General features: G+C 38.1%; 1 protein-coding gene across 1 annotated transcript in view; it reads right to left on the bottom strand.

Moving 5' to 3' along the window:
• The window catches only part of LOC149803697 (uncharacterized), a 31,527-nt gene extending 11,676 nt beyond the window's left edge, over nt 1-19,851 (bottom strand). The window contains exon 1 of the mRNA XM_089953484.1: nt 19,487-19,851. Coding sequence (XP_089809610.1) covers nt 19,487-19,727 — 241 coding nt within the window. The 5' untranslated portion in view covers nt 19,728-19,851. The remainder of the gene's footprint in view (nt 1-19,486) is intronic.
• Between the last annotated feature and the right edge of the window lie 308 nt (nt 19,852-20,159).

Genomic DNA, 20,159 nt, shown 5'->3' with positions numbered 1-20,159 from the left:
TTCCCATCGGATACAAAATCTTGAAACAATTAAGTCTGAGGATAAAATAAAGAATGGCTATTCAATCATGTATAAAGATGTATTGAAATGGCATAGGGCTAACTGCAAATTAAATTTCCTCAAGTACTTTAATATCCCGATCATTTACTTCACTTTGAAAAAAAGAAAAAACAATGGACCGTTCTGTATTTGATGTATGTGCTCATTATCATTAGCATGGACATCATTGCTGCACATGTGCTGTGTTGATCCAACCACAAGACCAAGTTAACAAGAATGTACAAGATAAAGCGAAACTGAAAACGTTGAAGTCATCTGATCGCTATGATGTGCCACAGCAGACAATACTTTGCCCAGTGAGAAAGTAACCGTTGAAATGTCAATGTCATATGACCCGAATTCCACTTTCACATGTTGAATCGAATTGCGAGTGCTGAAAGTTCCATTCCAAATGTGGAGAATTTTAGATTTTATCTGTTGAATTACACAACAGTGGTTGATGGCTTCAATTCAAATGCTGAGTTTTTATATTGCACCTGGTGATTACACAGTGGTAGTTGATATACATCTATGGTGTATATCAAGAATGCCAATATCAAATGCTGAATCAAATTATTTGTGTCCAAACTTCCATTTCATACCTAAATGTTTTTAGAATTCACCCAATGAATTACACATCAGCAGGGCCTTCTGTTAGATTTAAAGTTTCAAGGTGAGTGTCGAAAGTAAGACGGGGTTGGGGGATCTCTCCCAATTGGGATACAGGTTTTGTTTCTTTTTTCTTCTAAGTAATTAAAAGTAACCAAGTCAATCACCTGGCTCCTGGCTGACAAGGAAAACCCTGCAGCCATGGCTGAAAGCTCTAGAATTATATAAGTTAAATTGAAAAGACAAATAACATGTGCGTGTATCAGCCAACTGGTCAATGCATAATACAAGCACATCGTAAATGCAAAAAGTGTAATGTTATATTTAAATTTAGCTGATCCCTCCTACCTGGATTGCCAAAATCTCTTTTATTACAGCATCAAGTTTGTTCCAGCCAGTGTTTAATTTCCATAACATGATCTGATTGACAAAGTGTCCAATTACTAAAACATGCTGCAGCTAGTACATTACACACAATGATTAATCCACAACAACAATTAATTGATGAAATACACATCTTGCAACAGAAAGCAAGGACTTACAAAAATTAATGGAGACCCGTATTTTAATATTTTCGGGTCTTTAATCAATAAGTAAATAATTCTCTGGCTACTCAAAGAGTCCACAGATCCACGGACTAGCTATAAACAAAATACTTCTGATTAAAGTTGAGGCCACAATAAAGGCTGATGTTCTAGCAGCTTTTATCATTTCTGGTCTACTTTATTTTTAGTACATTAACCTACCAGAACGAACCCACATTTATTGTCAGGGAAAATTAAAGTTAGAAATTCTATGTAGCAAATAGATTGTATACCTTTCTTAAGTGTCAAAGCTGCTATTTGATTGGTAAATTGAGGGCTCAACAGTACAAGACCTCATAACGTTGTCTGTCGTATTACCATTACGTCAGAGATCTTGATTTTAATTTGATTGATTGAATATACCATTTAATGTTAGTAAAATTTAAGAAATTGAAATGTAAACTTTTGTATGTGTGCAAGAATATTCAATCTATGACTGTCTGTCTTCTGTTCGATACAACAAAATATCTGCAGTACTTGATCAATAGATGAACAGACGTGCATCATCCATTCATCTAACGAGTCCTGCTAAAAGGTATCGATGCTCCAGTACCGATTGTTTTACTATGTTAACACGATGTGGTGCAGAACTCTCTGTTTTATATACTACTAATATTACACGTTGTCTTCACAATAATCGAATGTTTTCAAGGAGCATTCCAAGGGCAGTCGTTGCTATCAAAATCGCATTACTCAAAGCTACCAAAATCGCATTACTCAAATGACGTAGTATGAACTAAAATGATTTAACCCAACCAATGAAATGATGAATTCGAAACTAAGTGGTATAAAATGAAATGACTTCAGAGTTCAAATGACAATGTATTGAATGAAATGTTATGAACTGAAACGACTTGACCCAACAAACGAAATGCTGATTCCAGATTCGAAGTGGCGTTGTATTAAATGAAATGATTTGACTCAACAAATGAAATTACGAATGTCACGCCACCAAAACTTACTATTTACAGGTGCGTATACAGCATTCGGTGCAGATGTTTGCAGACGACACTCGGAGAGCCAAGATATGGGTAATTATCGACACCAAGAGAAACCTGTAACGTAGGTGTTATTTTCATACAATATAAACAACAAGTATATTTTCCAATCAGCATAAACTGACTTGATCTACTTCAAATAATGTGCGTGTATCTTTTTAACATTTTCCCCCTTTGCACTGAGCCAGCTTCCAAGACTTCGACAAACCTAGATATATCGATTACGTAGACTAAGTCTTTTAATGCCAACAAGAACATACCATTAATGCTAATATGAAGGAGGACATACTTGCCATATTCTTGCCAAGGATGATTACACCAGTTAGTATCGTACAAAATTCAGTGACAACAGGAAAGGTTATATCATTTGTTTGAAATTACTCCATGAATATTTAGAATACTTTATTGATTTATCAAAGTCTTACTAATTCAATTCCATTGTGACCGCTCCGATGGCTTAGTGGTTAGAGCGTCAGCCTCTGATGCGGGAGGTCATGGGTTCGATCCCCAGCCGAGTCATACCAAAGACTTACAAAAATTGTACTAACAGCTGCCTCGCTTGGCGCTAAGCATTAAGAGGTTAGTGTCAGGACTGGTCGGCCAGATGTCAGGATGTGACTGGGTAGGACATCATGCTACATGTCTGCGGCATTAAACCCTTGTGCTAGACATCACTATAAACTGCCACACTGTACTAACAGCTATACCACTTATTTTCGACATCGTAGCGATATGACTGAAAAATGTTAAAGCTACGTTAAAATCCAAATCACACACCCATTCCATTGTACTGTATATTACTATCCACAGAAAAAAGGTTGTATCAGAATAGTACATAAACATTTACATCACATTATAACTGGTGGAGGGAGAACCCGGAAAAACCACCGGTAAGAACCACTGACCAACGGGAAGCTACTGGCAGCTTTCTCACATGCCCATATTGGCCAAACCCGAGCCTTGAACCCATGCGGACAGAGGTGAGATATCAGTGATTGGTAAAGGTGACCACTCGGCCACCTGGGGCCCGCGATCTATAATTCTGTATTGAGGTTTTGTAATAAGTGCAAATTACTCAATAACTAGAAAATAACAAACGTTCGTAAATTTATTTAAGTATTACATTTTAAAACAGTTAATAGTCGACATCACGAAAGGGGCCTGCATGGCCACGTTGATGTACAGTATACTTTAGTGTGTACTTTTAAGGATTTTAAGTTTAAATATTTAAACTCTGATAAAATCTATCGGTCTCTCTTCCTAGATATTTCCGTACATCCTGTCCTGAAATGGGGCTTATCATTATGATGATGTTCTTTTTCTTTCTTACCGAAACACTCGTAATTATCTAATGTTATAAAAGTAAGGATACAACTGTCTGTCTGTTCACTTATTCATTTCTTCATAAATCGGCTCTGGAAAATTGTTGAACACTCTTGGAAAGAAGGGTGCTCTTTTTCAATGACTCTAATAGTTAAGTCGGGGATTCTACATGAACACATACTTGTCCTCCCAAACGCACCCTCCTCCTTTCAGGATCTAATCTCCTTACTCGATAGATCTAGTTTGCTGAAGCCTTAGACGCTGATGCATTTAAAACAAACAAACCAACAAAAATATATCACATTGTATAATGTGGATCGACACTTTATGCTGATTGGAAAATATAGTTCTTGTTTGTATCTTATGAAAAGCGAGAATTGATTGATAAGTGTCCAAAGTTTAGCTGATATATCTCGACTGGTTTGAGAGCTAACGGATAACACATTAAAAGTATTGAAACTGAAAAACAAGAGAAAAGACATCTATACCACTAGTGTACTGTATGTACAAAATTTCATAGAGAGTTCTTAAAAGATTCTGGAGTTTAGCCCCAGAAATTAAAAGTGACTAGATGGATGTATGGACGAAAAGACAAACAGATACTGACTGGATGACTGAAATGGGTCACGTGTGGATAATGGATGGAAGAGTGAAATGAGCCGAAAATCTGACACAAGCATCAAAAATAGTAATACTGAACAATTATGAATTGCAAAAGGCATTTCTAGACCTATGCTCTAATATGTGTACCACGTTGTATTCTGGTACCTTGAACAGTCTGAGGGTTATGCACCTAAAACAAAAATGTTTAAAGAGAAAAGGATTACGGAAAGGCATACGGATCAGTCGAGAACTCACCCCAAAGTAGTTAAAATGTTAGGTTTGCAAGACCAAACTTAAAAATGCATCGACGAATTTTGTAAAATGTCATCCAGCTAAGTAGTTAACGGAAAAATTAATAATTTGCACGATTCATTTTAATTGGTATAAAAATATCAGGCGAAACATTAAAATAATTTTTTAAAAAAAATTAAATATGAGTGTCTCTCCAAATAATATACACCTCTCTCTTATGGGCCCGTCCATTTAGTACATATGTATGGAGGGGGAGGGGGTAAACCAAATGCATACGCTTGCGTATGGGGGCGGGGGCTACTGATAATTTATGTGCGCAAAGGGGGGGGGGGGAGGGTAAAACATCAATAATAATTTGTCTAATACGTAACCTGTTCAAATGAGTTCAGTCGGCGTTTTAATTTTTGCGGACACTAGTCAAACTGTTCGAAGATACGCAGCTTATTTCTTTGATGCAGCCAGACATTCAACGTTGGTGGACTGTTTTATTAAACACGTTAACATTATTAATCCTTTATGGTTTCTGCGTGGATTAAATACAGGCCGTTCTATAGACTTGGGAGTGCGTCAAGCATACGTATGTAGGTGGGGGTGGGGGTGGGGTAAAAAAGTGTGCATGTTGGTCAAGCTTTGCCAGATTTTTGCATACGTACTAAATGGATGGCCCTTATCGGACACAAATATGCAAAGAACACAAAAACTGTCACATTAAAAAAAAAGAAATGCATGCATACTTTCTTCTCAAAATACAAAAAGGTGGTCATTAAAAAAAAATAACACTTGACATGCTTCTCTAGTTGTTGACTATTGCAATGTCACATAAAAATCGGCTACGCTGCCGTGAAATGCTCTTTGTCTGTGGCTTGCGAGCACGTCACTATGATTGATCGTGGTCAAAGTCTGGGGCACGAGACGGCGATGGGGGTTGGGGGGGGGGGGCAAATGGGACTCTTCTGGGTTTACAACTGTTGAAAGGTAAAAGGGCTGGTCTGCTGCAGTGTATCAAAAGATGTTTAACTATCGCAAAAAACAAAGACAACCACGCACATTCATTAGCACACCATACATATAAGCTATGCATATTTTATGCAACATCTTACAACATAGGAATTAGTTTTATTTTTATTTTTTAAATTTAAACTGAGAATGTTCTAACAGAAATTGATTGAAAAAAATTATTGACGTTAGGGGTTTAACAAACATATTGGGATGTGTTAACTCATTCAGGAAAATCATGAAGACACATCAACCAGAATTATGGCGTGTCATGTATACTATTTAGGAAAGCAAACATCTTCCCGATTATTTATTCATATTTCCTCATTAGATATGATGACACCTTTGCATGGGATCAACCGTGAATGGTTATGTGTATACAATTCAGAGTCAACAACGCCATATTCATTCAGAGCCAACACGTTATGTCCTAGAAATAACATTGTCACTCGTCACGCAATCAAGTTTTATTACCTGCTAAATTATCTGATGCGGTAATAGATAAATAAAGCTCTTTTCACTGCAGGAATGAGTGGACAACTGTAGCAGATTTCTGTCAAGCAGGCAACAACAACTGCTGATTTTAATCAGTTTGTCTCCATTTTGACTGCATAGAATAGATAATCAGAAGTGTGTCCATATTTGACACACATAGTGCCGGATTACCAAATAGGCAGAGTTGGCACCGACCTAAGGGCCCCGCTACAATGGAATAATATTGATAAAACGTATTAGGAAATAATTTGCAAGGGGGGGGGGGGCAAGATTTCCACTGTCTTAGGGCCTCCACATGGTTTAATCCCGCACTGGACACACATGACCACGCCAATATGACGCAATTGACAAGAACAAATCTAATTCAAACACGGCCCATAATTATGCGAATATTATAAACCTACAAATGAAGTTAACAATCAGCCATAAATGTACCATAACCGGGGACAATTTTTGCCTTAAAAAGTTGAGATTCAAAACTTAACGCAAGTATATTTTAATTTAAAGCTTCATGCTTAATTCGATTTCAATCTATTAAGTCCTTAAATATTATTCTGCGGAAGATAAATTAGCTACGCTATATGCTCCAGCCATAAGTATGGTTGCTGCATACAATAATTATTTGCATTGCAAGGGGAACCACAGGTGTTCGATGATAGCTTGATGGTGAGGGGGGAAAAAAATACTCTCAAGGAAAAAAAATCATACAGAGTGACAAAAATATCTTAGATTACCCACATGACCCTTTCTGACATAGGACCCTCTCTATCATAATATAGGAGAAGGTACGTAACTTCCAAATACTTCGTTCCATGACCCTCGATTTCATTCTGCCTTTTCTGTCTTTAAAGGCACACGAACATACTATATGGTTTGTTTTACTCCCGAGATATTGTTCTATTCATCAAGCCATCATTGACTTTTCTGCGTTGTACCAAACTGAAGTTACGGGCTCCAAAACGTGCGATTTTCGAGGATTTTTACTGCTGAGACAAGTCCGAGCTCATGTGACAAGTATAACCTTTTGAGCCAATCACATTTCGGCGTTGACGTGTGTGCCTCATAGTTTACCAATTTTGAAAATAGGAGTCGCATGTATGTGAAGTGAAGAAGACAATGTCTTGCATAGAACAGGACTCCTAAAGTTTAATCTAGTTAATGGTAGGTAAAAACCTACTTTTGCATCTACCACTGTTCTGTAATTCAAGAAGGGATGCATCGTAGAGTCGCAAACATGGTACATATAGCTCTTTTCACCGGTTTTCACATGTGTACGTACTTGTCGAAAGAGACAAAATTCGCGAAAATCGCACGTTTCGGAGCCCGTAACTTCAGTTTGGTACAACGCAGAAAAGTCAGTAATGGCTTGATGAATAGAAAAATATCTCAGGAGTAAAACAAGCCATATAGTATGGTCGTGTGCCTTTAAAGACGGAAATAGCAGAATGAAATCGAGGGTAATGGAACGAAGTATTTGGAAGTTACGTACCTTCTCTCTTATATATTATGATAATATATTATGACAGAGAGTGTTCTATGTCAGAACGGGTCTTGGGGGTAATCTAAGCTATTATTGTCACTATGTTTTATTTTTTCCTCCTCAGATAATTGTTTTTTTTTTTCTCCTCAACATCAAGCACCTGTGAGAGGAACGTGTCGCCAACAGTTATCCCTCAGTATGACTAATCACTGCGACGCCAGTACAACAGTGCACAGCCAATGGTTGGGCTAGATGTTTTCGTGCTTTGGCGCTAACTCAGGTGAGTGTAATCAATGTGAAAAACTGAGGTATATTTAAAACGATAAATTCTACAAAGAACTGTACTTTGTTAAAACAACAAAATGACTTGCACTGCACTGACTCCGAAAAGCCATCAAAACAAAGAAAAATGACCCAAAAGGCAGTCAAGAGATCAAAGACCAAGGATATACGAGATCCATCGAGAACAGTAAATTTGACAGTACATCATTTACTTAATGACAGATAACCCTGTAAAACAGAGTAAATTAGCATACTTTTTAATCCCCGAAGACTTGTTTACAAATGGTACTGATTCGTTTATTATTCCCGGCCATACGAATAGCAATTAAGAAATGAGTCATTTCGATTATATATCAAGCGAATACAGCGAGTGCAATGGTCAAGAAGTGAACCATTCCTGCAGTGTAACAATCAAATATGGCGTGTACAGCTCTTGTATGTGTTACGTGAGTATGGTCAAGAAAGGAACCATTTTTACTGTATCAAGCGAATATATTCAGAAGTCAAGATGGGGGATGGGGGTGATTCATGCTATATTTGAAAGGATTTTTTTTAAAGAAACATCTGCCAAGACGGGAATCATCCCTACTATATATCGTGCACTTCAATGGTCTGACTTCCTTTACATGTGGGGCCCCAGGTATCCGACTTGTCCAATTTCCTTTACAGATTGCTGGCATCTCACCTGTCCGCTTGTCTTCGAATCACAACTCGGCCAACGTGGGTATGTGAGGAAGCTTGCCAGTACTTTTCACTCGGTGGTCATTATCACTCCTGTGGTTTTATCGGGGTCATCCTCCTCCAAATATACTGACCGCAATGTACAGCCTATCATGTGCTGAAAAATGGCGTCAAACCAACCAACTTTTACATGACTTTTCCATGACTTAGTAGTTGTTGTTGTTATTATAGGGTTTAACGCATGCTATACATGACGGCCAGTATTAATGGTGGAGGAAGAACCCGGAAAAAAACCAGAAAGAACCACCGACCCACGCGAACTTACTAGCAAGCTTTCTCACATACCCACATTGGCCGAGCCCGAGACTCGAACCCACGCAGAGAGAGATGAGATCGCAGTGATCCGTGACGGAGAGCGCTTTAGACCACTCGGTGCCCCATCCCCGAGTAGTACGAGTCCTGGGATTTGGATTTTTTTAACGTAGCTTTTAACAATGTTTCAGTCATATCGTTACGATGTCTGCAGTGTGGCAGTTTATAGTGATTCCCATTATTGGGGCATCATGTCGCAGACATGTAGGGGATCGAACTCGCGACCTCCCGTATCCGAGGCGGATGCTCTAACCACTAGGCTACCAGAGCGGTGGGGAGTCCTAGTCAACTGTTGCTCAATATAAGTTTTGAAATGATTAGATGACATCTGCACCATAGATACAGAACGATAAACGATAATGTCTTTCTCTGTCATAATCCCTCTATTCTGTCACATAGCTAACACGTCGTAACCTACGTCAAACGACCTTACACATAGATTACTACTTTTTCTTTACAAAGCAGCCAAATAAAAAAAAAATTGAGTCGTTTTAAACTGTGTACCAGTCACCAGTATGAGGTACAAATCTGCAATACACTGTCATAACTAACGACTGGGTTAGTAATAAGAGTAACTTACATGATCGATATGCATGGCTAAGACTAATTAACTAATCGTCTTGTGTACTACTGGCAAACAGAGGCTACATCGTGATACTTTTTCACAGTTTTACTTTCATTCCCCCGATGAAGTGGTATAGTTATCACACTGCCCATTTGTCTGTCTGTATATATTTTAGTTTCTCATGAATAACTATTGCCGTGCAAGGTATTTCAACCAAACATGTCAAGCAACTGATGAGGGAGATGACTTTCAGCATTTGAACTTGACATATAAAATTTTTCAGTCATATCGCTACGATGTCTGCAGTGTGACGGTTAATAGTTTATGTCTAGCACTGGGCATCATGCCGCAGACATGTAGCATGATGACCCACCCAGTCACATTATCCTGGACACCAGGCCGACCAGTCCTAACACTAACCTCTACAGTTCTGAACAATTCCCATCATCTTTATGTAATACTGGGTGAACTGGAAGAATATAGCTATTGCGATGTCCATTTGTATGCAAGTCTGTATATATTTGCGTTTCCTAAGAATAAATCTTAAATTGTTCAATGTATTTCAACCAAACGTGGTAGACATGAACATACATTGAAACTTACAAAAAATGTCTTTTCATTCAGTATTTCTATGTTACCATTGAAACAATGTTTCTCATATCTATTATATAAATCAAAAGTTCTGGACCATAGTGTACTTGTCTAAGGTATAACCACATAGTGATGACTGGACCATAAGGTGAGTGAGTGAGTGATTTAGATTTTTTACGTAGCTTTAACAATTTTCACTCATATCGCTACGATATCTGCAGTGACAGTTTATAGTGATCAGCACTGGGGCATCATGCCGCAGACATGTAGCATGATGTCCCACCCAGTCACATTATCCTGACACCAGGCCGACCAGTCCTAACACTAACCTCTTAATGCTGAGCGCGTACCATAAGATACTTTCAGTAATGACAATGACAATTGTTTATGGATAATGTAGGCCACGGGCCCATAATAATACAGTTACACAACAATACTGCAATAGAACCTTAAGCAGCAGTCTTTGCAAAAAACGGGAATCATGGGACTTGAGATTTCAAGATGACTATTGTTTGAATAACTTAAACTTTTTCTTTAGTCATTTGTTCACGGTGCCTTTTCTAGAATTGCCTGCTGTGTGTGATACATTAGGCGTGGTAGAAGGGTTCTGTAACATTCAATTTCGTTTCTCTGTATGAGAGCAGGATAGTTTTTCTTAACAGTTTGTAAAGTTCATAATATTGGACTTGAGACAAAGAAGCATATACTTTTCATCAGTTTAAAGTCACATTAACCAAATGAACATTGTACCGTGTGAATCGTGTATACGGTGTGCTTTGAAATGAATAAACTATGGATTTATATATTTTGGAAAACGACGAATCGACTTTTAAAATGCCTGTCGAAGGTAAATATACAATTTTCCAACGAATAGATCTAGTACGTGTCTGCAAGTGACATAATGGGGTTTGTTCCGCCGGGTGATGTATACACTAAAACGTCCATTTTGGAAATGACGAGTCAGCCTGTAAATATACAGAAGCTTTATACTGATTCACGACTCGAACAACATAAATGGGGAAAAGTAGGTTAGCCCAAATCAGGATTATTTTAAACGCTTGAATAAGTATTTATGCATTGTCCTGTCCGTACACTAGACTCAACACACCCTAGAGCTACGCCTGATTAATGTACATTTCGTTTGCAGGTAAAACTACCTTCATTTCATGTCTAACTAGCACAATACTCTTTTCAGTGTACGACTCTTTAACAACACACCCACGTCTCGGATGTCACTGATCCACCCGAATGTAAATGTTTGCAGGAATATATTTGTCTTAATGTAAATGATGAAATACCGAGACCACTGTGGCTTAGAACATATGTACTAGTAGGTATCAGCCTATATGACCCTTTCAACAAATCCACCCCTCTCTGGCCACTTCAACAAATCTATCTGATGGATGGAAACCGCATTCGTATAACAAAAGGGAAAAGGTCAAGACTGGAGGCCGGACGAGGAGAGTACATGTGTTTGGTGCGTGTAAAGGCAAGATGGGTGAATCAAACTTCGAATGTCGATACCTGGGTGTGCCTGCGTCATTGTGTGAGTCAGTGTGTCAAATTTTACGCTGGAAGACATTCTAAACGTTCATCCAGCCACGTATCACTGATTAAACTGAACGCAAGGTAGAAATTTAGTTTGGTGATTTCGGGTAACTCTGATATTTGACAGCCTATAAGAGTTTGACAAACTTTTCACTTTCAGCATAGACTCTCGTGAATTTTCCATAGTCATTGCCTAGAAAATATGTTGTGGTTATGGGGTTTAACGCCATTTTTCAGCACAAGATAGGCTATACATGGCGGCCAGTATTAATGGTGGAGGAAGAACCCGGGAAAACCCCGGAAAGAACCACCGACCCACGAGAAGCTACCGGCAAGCTTTCTCACATATCCACATTGACCGAGCCCGAGACTCGAACCCACGTAGACAGAGATGAGATGGCAGTGATCCGTGACGGAGAGCGCTTTAGACCACTCGGCCACTCGGAGCCCCTGCCTAGAAAATATACAATTGTTTTTAATGGCACTTTCCACTGCGCCAATGTCGCTAAGAAAGCGTCTCTGCCACTTTATTATCCAGTTTTGGATGGTATCATAAACAGACCAATAAAATAGTTTCCCCAAAAACTAGGCTCAATTTATTGCTGCATTTATTTTTATGACTTGCTAAGGTCATTCTAATACATCTCTTGGTTGTTGATTAAAAAAAAGTTCAATTCTTCGTTAACAAAATGCGTTACATGTGTTTTTGCATAACGTATAATTGGCAACGCTTATTGGGGCGCTTCCGTTTTTAAATCTTCGATATCGAAGTGCATAGTAATGCACTCTGTAAAGCTCTTCAATTTCGGAGGTGCATAGTTTTGCACTTTAATATATTCAATTTCGGAAGTAAATTTTGCATATCGTCCTCAATCTCATAGTGTCTAAACAGAAGTGATCGGTTTAGACAAACACCGAAACTTGAGCACTTTTCAAGACACCACTTGCTTTATCTTGCTGAGGAAATGGAAGCGAAGCGGCTTTCCAAAAGTCAGTATTTCAGATTCTTGGATTTGGAGTTTGATATTCTACCAATAAACAATAAAGCTATCGCGAATCTGTGTGTGTGTGTGTGTGTGTGTGATATAAAATCCACTGTCCGTTTGTAGCTTTTGTTATTGTTTGACAACCAACTTCAACACACAGCATCTGATATCGGGCTTTGAATTCTGCTAAATATTTTCTTCCTCCGTCGAAGCGGCAAATACATAATGATGCAGTACTTCAGCAGCTCGAGAATCAACCCCATCCACTGTTAAAAATGTTATGTCTGATCGAAAATATTTCATTCTGTAGACAAAAAGGCAATGGCTGGGTGACTCAATTAGAGGACAATTATCACATTTCACAGGTATAACAAGCTCTTTTTATTTTGAGTTGCATGCAATAGACGAATGCAAAGTGTTTCACCAAAATCGGATACAAAATTATAAATTCGGGTTCAATATATCTTAGACGTGCCAGGTATTACCGGTATACCGCTGTATTTGTTTCAGGTGGTACGTACCATAGTACTTTTTCACTTACCGGTATGTCGGTTGTTTCCGCCAGTAAGGAATGTACGGAAATTCCCGATGAATCTTGTTACCACTTCTATTAACATCTTGTTTTGATTATTCATAAAATAATATATCAAAAAATTATATTTATTTTACAAAACGGTTGTATCTGTCACAAATTATTGGTGAATATTACAAATATAATTACATTACGATCTTTCCATCACATGTTTGACACTTGTCATGTATACAATTGCGATAGCCAAACAGAATGTTGCTATACATATTCCGGCAAAATCCAACTTTTAAAAAAATAACTCATTAAAAAAATATTTTAGTTAAATACTAGCGTTATGTGAATGTGCCAAGTATGTGTATTCCTTTATAAGCTGCTAATCATCCTACGATTTTCAGGGGCGCGCCTGTTTTCTGTTTGTACTATATGTAATTTCTCAAGTCCACTAAATATTTTCTCGTTTGTTAGGTGCATTTCATGTTAAGTGGCCCTGACAAATATTCTGTTTCTTGTGTTGGCTTCTCGTTCAAAGTTTCCTTTATTATTATATCAATAATGAACCTAGAAAACTGTATACTGCAATATTAACACTTCCCGATTTTATTAATAGGTACTCTAATAAAAGGAACATGCATTTTAAAATATCAGATATAGTGTAGCTTTTGGATTACAATACTTAACATGCACACAGCAAGTTCCTCTGCTATAGGGTACTGGCCATTTAATGGGGGTGAGTGGACTGGTTGTGATATTCGTTTCAGCTGAAATATTTTTTTCTCTTATATATGAAGATAATTAATATTCTTTTCCTAATAATATCAATGTTTATAACATGGTGTTATGTTTCATATAAATCTGAGCCAGATATCTTTCACAGCTACTGACCAACGGATATAAAACAAGTTTCAGGTCCCTGTCCAAGAACACTGAATTGTTAGCCCTTTACATCTTGATAATTACCGCGTCACAATTGTGTTTTCTTCAGTACCCAGCTCTAATACCTCTTCGGCCAGCCAGGGTCGTATGCCTCGGCGTGTCCTTCTTGAAGGCGCTTGGTTCCCATTGCCTCGGCAAGATATAGTCGAATAATGCGTGTGTGTGTGTATGTGTGTGTGTGTGTGATTGGATTTTTAACGTAGCTTTAAAAACATTTCAGTCATATCGCTACGATGTCTGCAATGTGTCAGTTTATCTCCCAATCACATTATCCTGACACCAGGCCAACCAGTCCTAGCACTATCCTCTTAACGTTGAGCACCTAGCGAGGCAGCTGTTAGTACCATTTTTATTAGTCTTTTGCATGACTCAGCCGGGGTTCGAACCCAAGACGGACGCTCGAAACACTTAGGCCACCGGAGTGGTGCGTCTAATAATATGTTAAAAGTACCATTAAAACCAAGAAAAAAGTTATCAAAACACACTTCCTCAATAAAAAAACGGATACAAAGTTAATAATTATTAAAAACTCAAAACAAACATTAATCATGTAATATTTGCGAAAACTAGACCTACATTATCTACCAGACACTTGTTAGATTCCTTCTTGCATTCTTTACTTCAAGCAACCCGGATGCTCGTAACCATAAACGTCTTACAATGAAAAAAATATATAAATATGTGTGGAAAAATATGTATTATGTGATTTATAAATAGCATGCAAAAGAAGTGAAACAGGAAGTTATTAGGTCCTGAGATAATTTTTTGGACACAAGTATTCTTTTGCTCTTCATTGGCTAGGATAATGTGGTTTTTTTTTTTTTAAATAATAAAACACACTGAACAATGTACAGTTCAGTATTGGAAGAGAAACTTTGTTTAAATGTGAAATTCCTTTGAAACGATGCTCATGGGGTGTGGTTAACATACCTGGATGCACACACCAATTGTGTTCTTAGTTAATATACCCGATGAAATCTAAGATTGCTGCTTTAGAAAAGTATTGAGAGATGACATGGGTGAACTTGCATGAAGCAAGAGTTGTTACTGTCAATGAAATGAATTCAAATTAAACAATGTTCTCTTCATTTGTTCTTATAATTAATAAAAATTTGAACGGGGTATTATTCAGAATGCTATGCCAGCCGACTGAAGTGTGAGGTATTACCGGTACACCGGTTTACCGCAGTATTTTTCCGGTGATACTTACTATACTACTTTTTCACTGTACTGCCAATCCGGAGTTTTCCGCCAGTAAGAAATATACCGAAGTTCCCAAGTGATCCTGTATCTAATTTAATGATTCCATTTCTCGTGACCAAATAATTAAAAATAATTTTTTACAAAACAGTTGTGATTCTCTCAATTTAATTTGGATACTACTTATGATCCTTTAATGATACGTGTCATACATACGAACTTGGTGGTAGAATGGGAGGTTACTGAAGATATATGGGCCAAATCCAACTTCTAGCAAATTTTCGGATTAGAAAAGAAGAAGAAAAACATTTTCTTGGTTCTGCTTAGCATATTTAAATGTCAAGCATGCGTGTTCCTTTGAGAAACAGAGAATCATGGAAAGATTTTCTGGATAGCATTTCTTCTGATCGAATTTTACGTCATTTTTCAGATCCAATAAATATTTTCTCGTTTGTTTAGCAAGTGTGTTTTATGCTTACTTGGCCTCTCTGATAAATATTTTCCCCGGGTGCTGGCATCGCATTCAAAGTTTCCCACCCTATCACTACATCAATGTTAGGGTGTCAGCTATACTGTCTATATAATCACCCTCGCATTATTTACAACTACTGGGTTACAATTTATACATACTAAAGATTCCTTACTGTCATTTAATTGATTCATAAAGGAAAGATGCACTTGTGTCGAATAAAGTGCATTTCGTTCGTTTATTGCATTGACCTGGAGAGTTCAACCTAAGGGCTGATCCGGTCATGAGTATCCGTGTTGAACGAACACAATGTAAGAAAGTCGTTTAAATCACAGGTAATAAATCATGTGGAATTTGTTTGGTCTTAAGTGTTCTGATTGGTTGATAATTATGTTGCTTAGCCCAATATGCAATCAAGCAGTAAAAAAAAAAAAAAGCAAACTCGCTACAGTTGACGACGGTGTATGTTAGTATGGCAAGATGCAACTAAATAAATGGAGACACATTCAAGCATTCAATATGGCCCGTTGGCATGAATGGCCAAATAAAGGTAGATACAATGACTTAACTTCAACTATGAAAAGTATCACTTGCCGGACTTGTTTTAAAATTGGATAAAAGTATTTGTCACAGACCAGCGACTTGGACGGTTTTACTTGTCCGACTTCGAAATCATAGTCTGTGCGATTGTATCAGCTCCGACACTGTACTATTTAAGCCGTGCGAGTCGGACAATCCATTCTCCCATTTCATTTATGCGGGGCCCCGTGTGGCCGAGTGGACTAAAGCTCAATCCTTTACCTATCACTGAAATCTCACCTACGGCTGCGTAGGTTCGAGTCTAGGGCTCGGCGAAAGAGAGTAGGTGAGAAAGCGATCACTAGTTTCCCGTCGGTCGGTAGTTCTTAACAGTGTTTTCTCGTGTTCTTCCTCCGCCAGGTATACTGACCGCCATGTCTTGCGCTGAGAGATGGCGTTAAACACAAAACAACAACAACAGCATGACGTTTATGCAGTTGAGAAATATAGTCCAGTAAGAAAGAACTCTTTCCTTCAAGAAATAACAACCCGAAAATACCAGCATCTAATAAATCAAAACTAATAAAGACGACGCTATCTTCCTCTTTGAAGGAAAAATTTGACACAAAAAGTTACTGTTTTACTTTCCTTATTAATGCATTGTATTTAAGGAAAATGAGAGCTTGGGGGTAATGTTGAAATCAATGGAAGGGGAAGTGAATTTTAGTTTTTGGGGTCTCTTTAGGTCAAATGGCAGACGCTAAGCGGACTATTTCGCCCGAATGAGCCCCTCTCTCCCTCCATATCCTGTAAGTATTCGTATTCTCTAACAACTCACTATCGAAGCTTACAAGCAAACGGACACCTGCCAACCTTTTTAACTACGTACGTTTTCCTTTCTTAATGTGAACAACTTTGTTGACTAGCTGTTTGAATAGTTGACGATACATATTATTACGGGTGAGCGCACACACGAATTCTTTAAATAGAAAAAAATGACATGGGATTCGTCTTCCAGGCTATGCTTGGTTTCCCGTGGTAAAAATGAGTTTTCCGCAACAACTAATAAAACGAATCATATTTGCTTGTTTTAATAATATATATTTCATGCATTTTTATGGAAAATGGAACATAGTTAATGAATATTCCTTTGTTAAGGAGCCACGGTGGCTTAGTAAATATTATTTCGGACTGGTGACCGAAAGTGCGTTGGTTCGAATCCTGCAATCAATCATTCTGCGTCGACCACCGCGATTGTCATTGGGCAAGACTCGGCACTGTGCTGTAAAACACCAAATTATTCCAATCTAGTCTGTTGACTTTTGTCTGCTTGGTAGATATTCAGTAAAGATTCCGATCCTATAAAACGCAAAACTATAAATCGATGTGGAACTAATGGTGCCATATAATCATAATGCCCCTTGCTTTTAAAGAACAACTGTTACTAACAAACATAATTATTGTAATGCAGCCTAAATTTATATTATACTAGATAAGTAACTGATACATTTTCTTCAAATTATGGACTTGTTAAAAAGAAAGCTGTTGTTTCGTACAAACAAGGCAACACAAGTAATTTCTACCATTGCTACTAATTAAAGTGGCACCTTCTGTACAAAATAAGAACAAAAATATGCAAATATATGAATTTTTTTATAAATTAAAAAGCGACACAGGAAAATAAATTGCAGCAAAAAACTGAGCGATGAGAAATAGGAAGCTAGGGCAACAAGTACATGTGCTAAAAAATCCCCAAAATATTCCCAAAGACAGGGATGGGAGCTCCAAAACTGTATTGTTGGAATCGTCCTCTCATAGGTCATGCGTTTATAAGGTCGTATTTTGCTCTTTGGTTCACATTAGGACATAGCCTGACCCTGCGTCAAGCAAGACACGTTAATTCGCGCATACATATGTATGAGCGAGTCTCCTAATCAGCTGTGAAGTCAAAGGATGGTTCATCAATCATTCCAAAAATTTGATGCGACAGAAAAGGCCGACAATGTTATGACTGTGAATGTCACCTTCTGCCGTTAGCCATTACCTAGAACTTCCTCGTTCTGATCCGCCGTATGCTTGTAAAAAGAACTAGGATCGGATATAGTGTCCATTCCCCTAGACCCGTTGTTAGTATTGTGTCATAATTACCTCCACAAAAATTCGACGACTAATAACGCTAGTTTTAGACTATGGAAACATATTGATTTATATTTTATTTTATTCAAACATTCCAGGAATTACATCTAACATTATAAGTGTAGTTATTTCACTGACGGCTGAAACACCTTAAACTGCTGTTTTCAATGTTTGCATTGTATTTAGGGAGATCTATTCTTCGCATGTAACCTGATGTTTATCCGCCACAAATTTATCACTCATGGAAGTATCAGTTGTTGATGTTGTAGGGTTTAACGCCATTTTTCAGCACACGATAGGCTATACATGGCGGCCAGTATAAATGGTGGAGGAAGAACACGGGAAGCTTTCTCACCTACCCACACTGGCCGAACACGAGACTCGAACCCACGCAGACAGAGGTGAGATGGCAGTGACCCGTAACGGTGCGCGCTTTAGACCACTCAGCCCCTCGTGGCTGATGTAAGTATTTTTTTAATAAATGTTGCGGTAATTAATCTCTCCATTCACAATATTCGCGGCCAACATTCTTCAAGCTGTGAAAAGTAGTGCTATTGTACATCTCTAACTTACCTACAGTCACGGCACACAAAAAAAAAACCATGACAAAAATGGGACGCATCTTAGAACAATGGCAATGTCTAATACACAGTACATACATATTTCAGAGTACATTTTGTGCTTCTGGTCGCCTTATTTTCCATACAACTTGAATCGGATTATGACTAAAGTACCTGGCGAACTGCAAGGAATTGGCATGTTGAATCTTATTACTAAAAATTGCATAGTTTTTGCGCAGTTACAGCGCAAACACTTGCAAAAATCAGCCAGTCTTTGGTAACAAGATTAATACCACACAGCTTCTTTGCGATTTGCCAGGTACTTGAGTCACAGTCCTTTTTGAAGATGTGTTGAAAATAAGGAAACCGGAAGCAAAAACATACTCAGAAATTAAATGATCTGGAGGCTATCCCGATGACGTATAATAACAGCCGCGTGACAGGTATTAACACGAGTCGGACCCAAGAGAAAAATCTCCCATAACCAAATATTTCAAACCGTACAGCTTTAATGAATTGTCAATTCTGCACGGCAAGGTAACAGGAGGTAATGGAGACCAAATACTTCTAATCGGGCCATATTTATGTACTATGATATGTTGAATACTGGATCAAATATATATTGTATTCGTATTCGAGTCTAGAAATACGTGTGCCGCCATTTTGATAGGGTGTGGTCTCCCTAATGTGTATCAATCAGCTGTCATTAATGTATAAAGGTACCAATACTTACATGCTGTATCGTTGCCAGGGTAACATTCCCTGAATATTCCTCTGTGTCTTGTATGTGTCCATTTAGCTATTTGGAGTTTCTCTGACTCGCTATTGGAACTTGGTTCTTTTATCTTGCTTCTGTTGACGGTAAAATCTAACCAGTGGTCGGTCGAAAAGGAAATGGCTAAAAACACCAAAACAGCAGGTCCTAGGATCGTAGCCACAACAAAACAAACTGTCCCGCACGTACTTCGTGCCATTTTCAGATTCGAACAGGGGCCGTAAGTGTTTATAATCGAGTAAAATGAGAGGAAAGATAACAGATGCTCACGTCCAGTACGATGGCTGCCAGACCCGAAACGAAATAACTAGTAGTAATACCTGTCTATGACACACAATACCTATGGCAAGAATGTCGTCTGTACCGTATTAACACGACGATGCATCACCCTGTCTAATGTACGGTTTGAATACTTTTTCTGGAAACAAAACGTGAGGCAGTTTTCATCAAAATTACTAAAGGATTTTATAGGCGATTAAAATGTATCCAAAATTAATCGTCACTGAAACAAAACTATATAATAATTTTTGGATATGACTTGATCGTGGGTTGTATGGTATAATTGCATGGTCTCTCGCGCTCTTCGCTTCAGTGATCCTTTCTTAACGGTTTCTATCTTTGTTAGTTTCGA

The sequence above is a fragment of the Sinohyriopsis cumingii genome, chromosome 3 (assembly GCF_028554795.1).
Source record: "Sinohyriopsis cumingii isolate HCF-2022 chromosome 3, ASM2855479v2, whole genome shotgun sequence".
Classification (NCBI taxonomy): domain Eukaryota; kingdom Metazoa; phylum Mollusca; class Bivalvia; order Unionida; family Unionidae; genus Sinohyriopsis; species Sinohyriopsis cumingii.
Note: the sequence above shows the minus strand (reverse complement) of the source record. Positions and strands in the feature narration are given on the sequence as shown.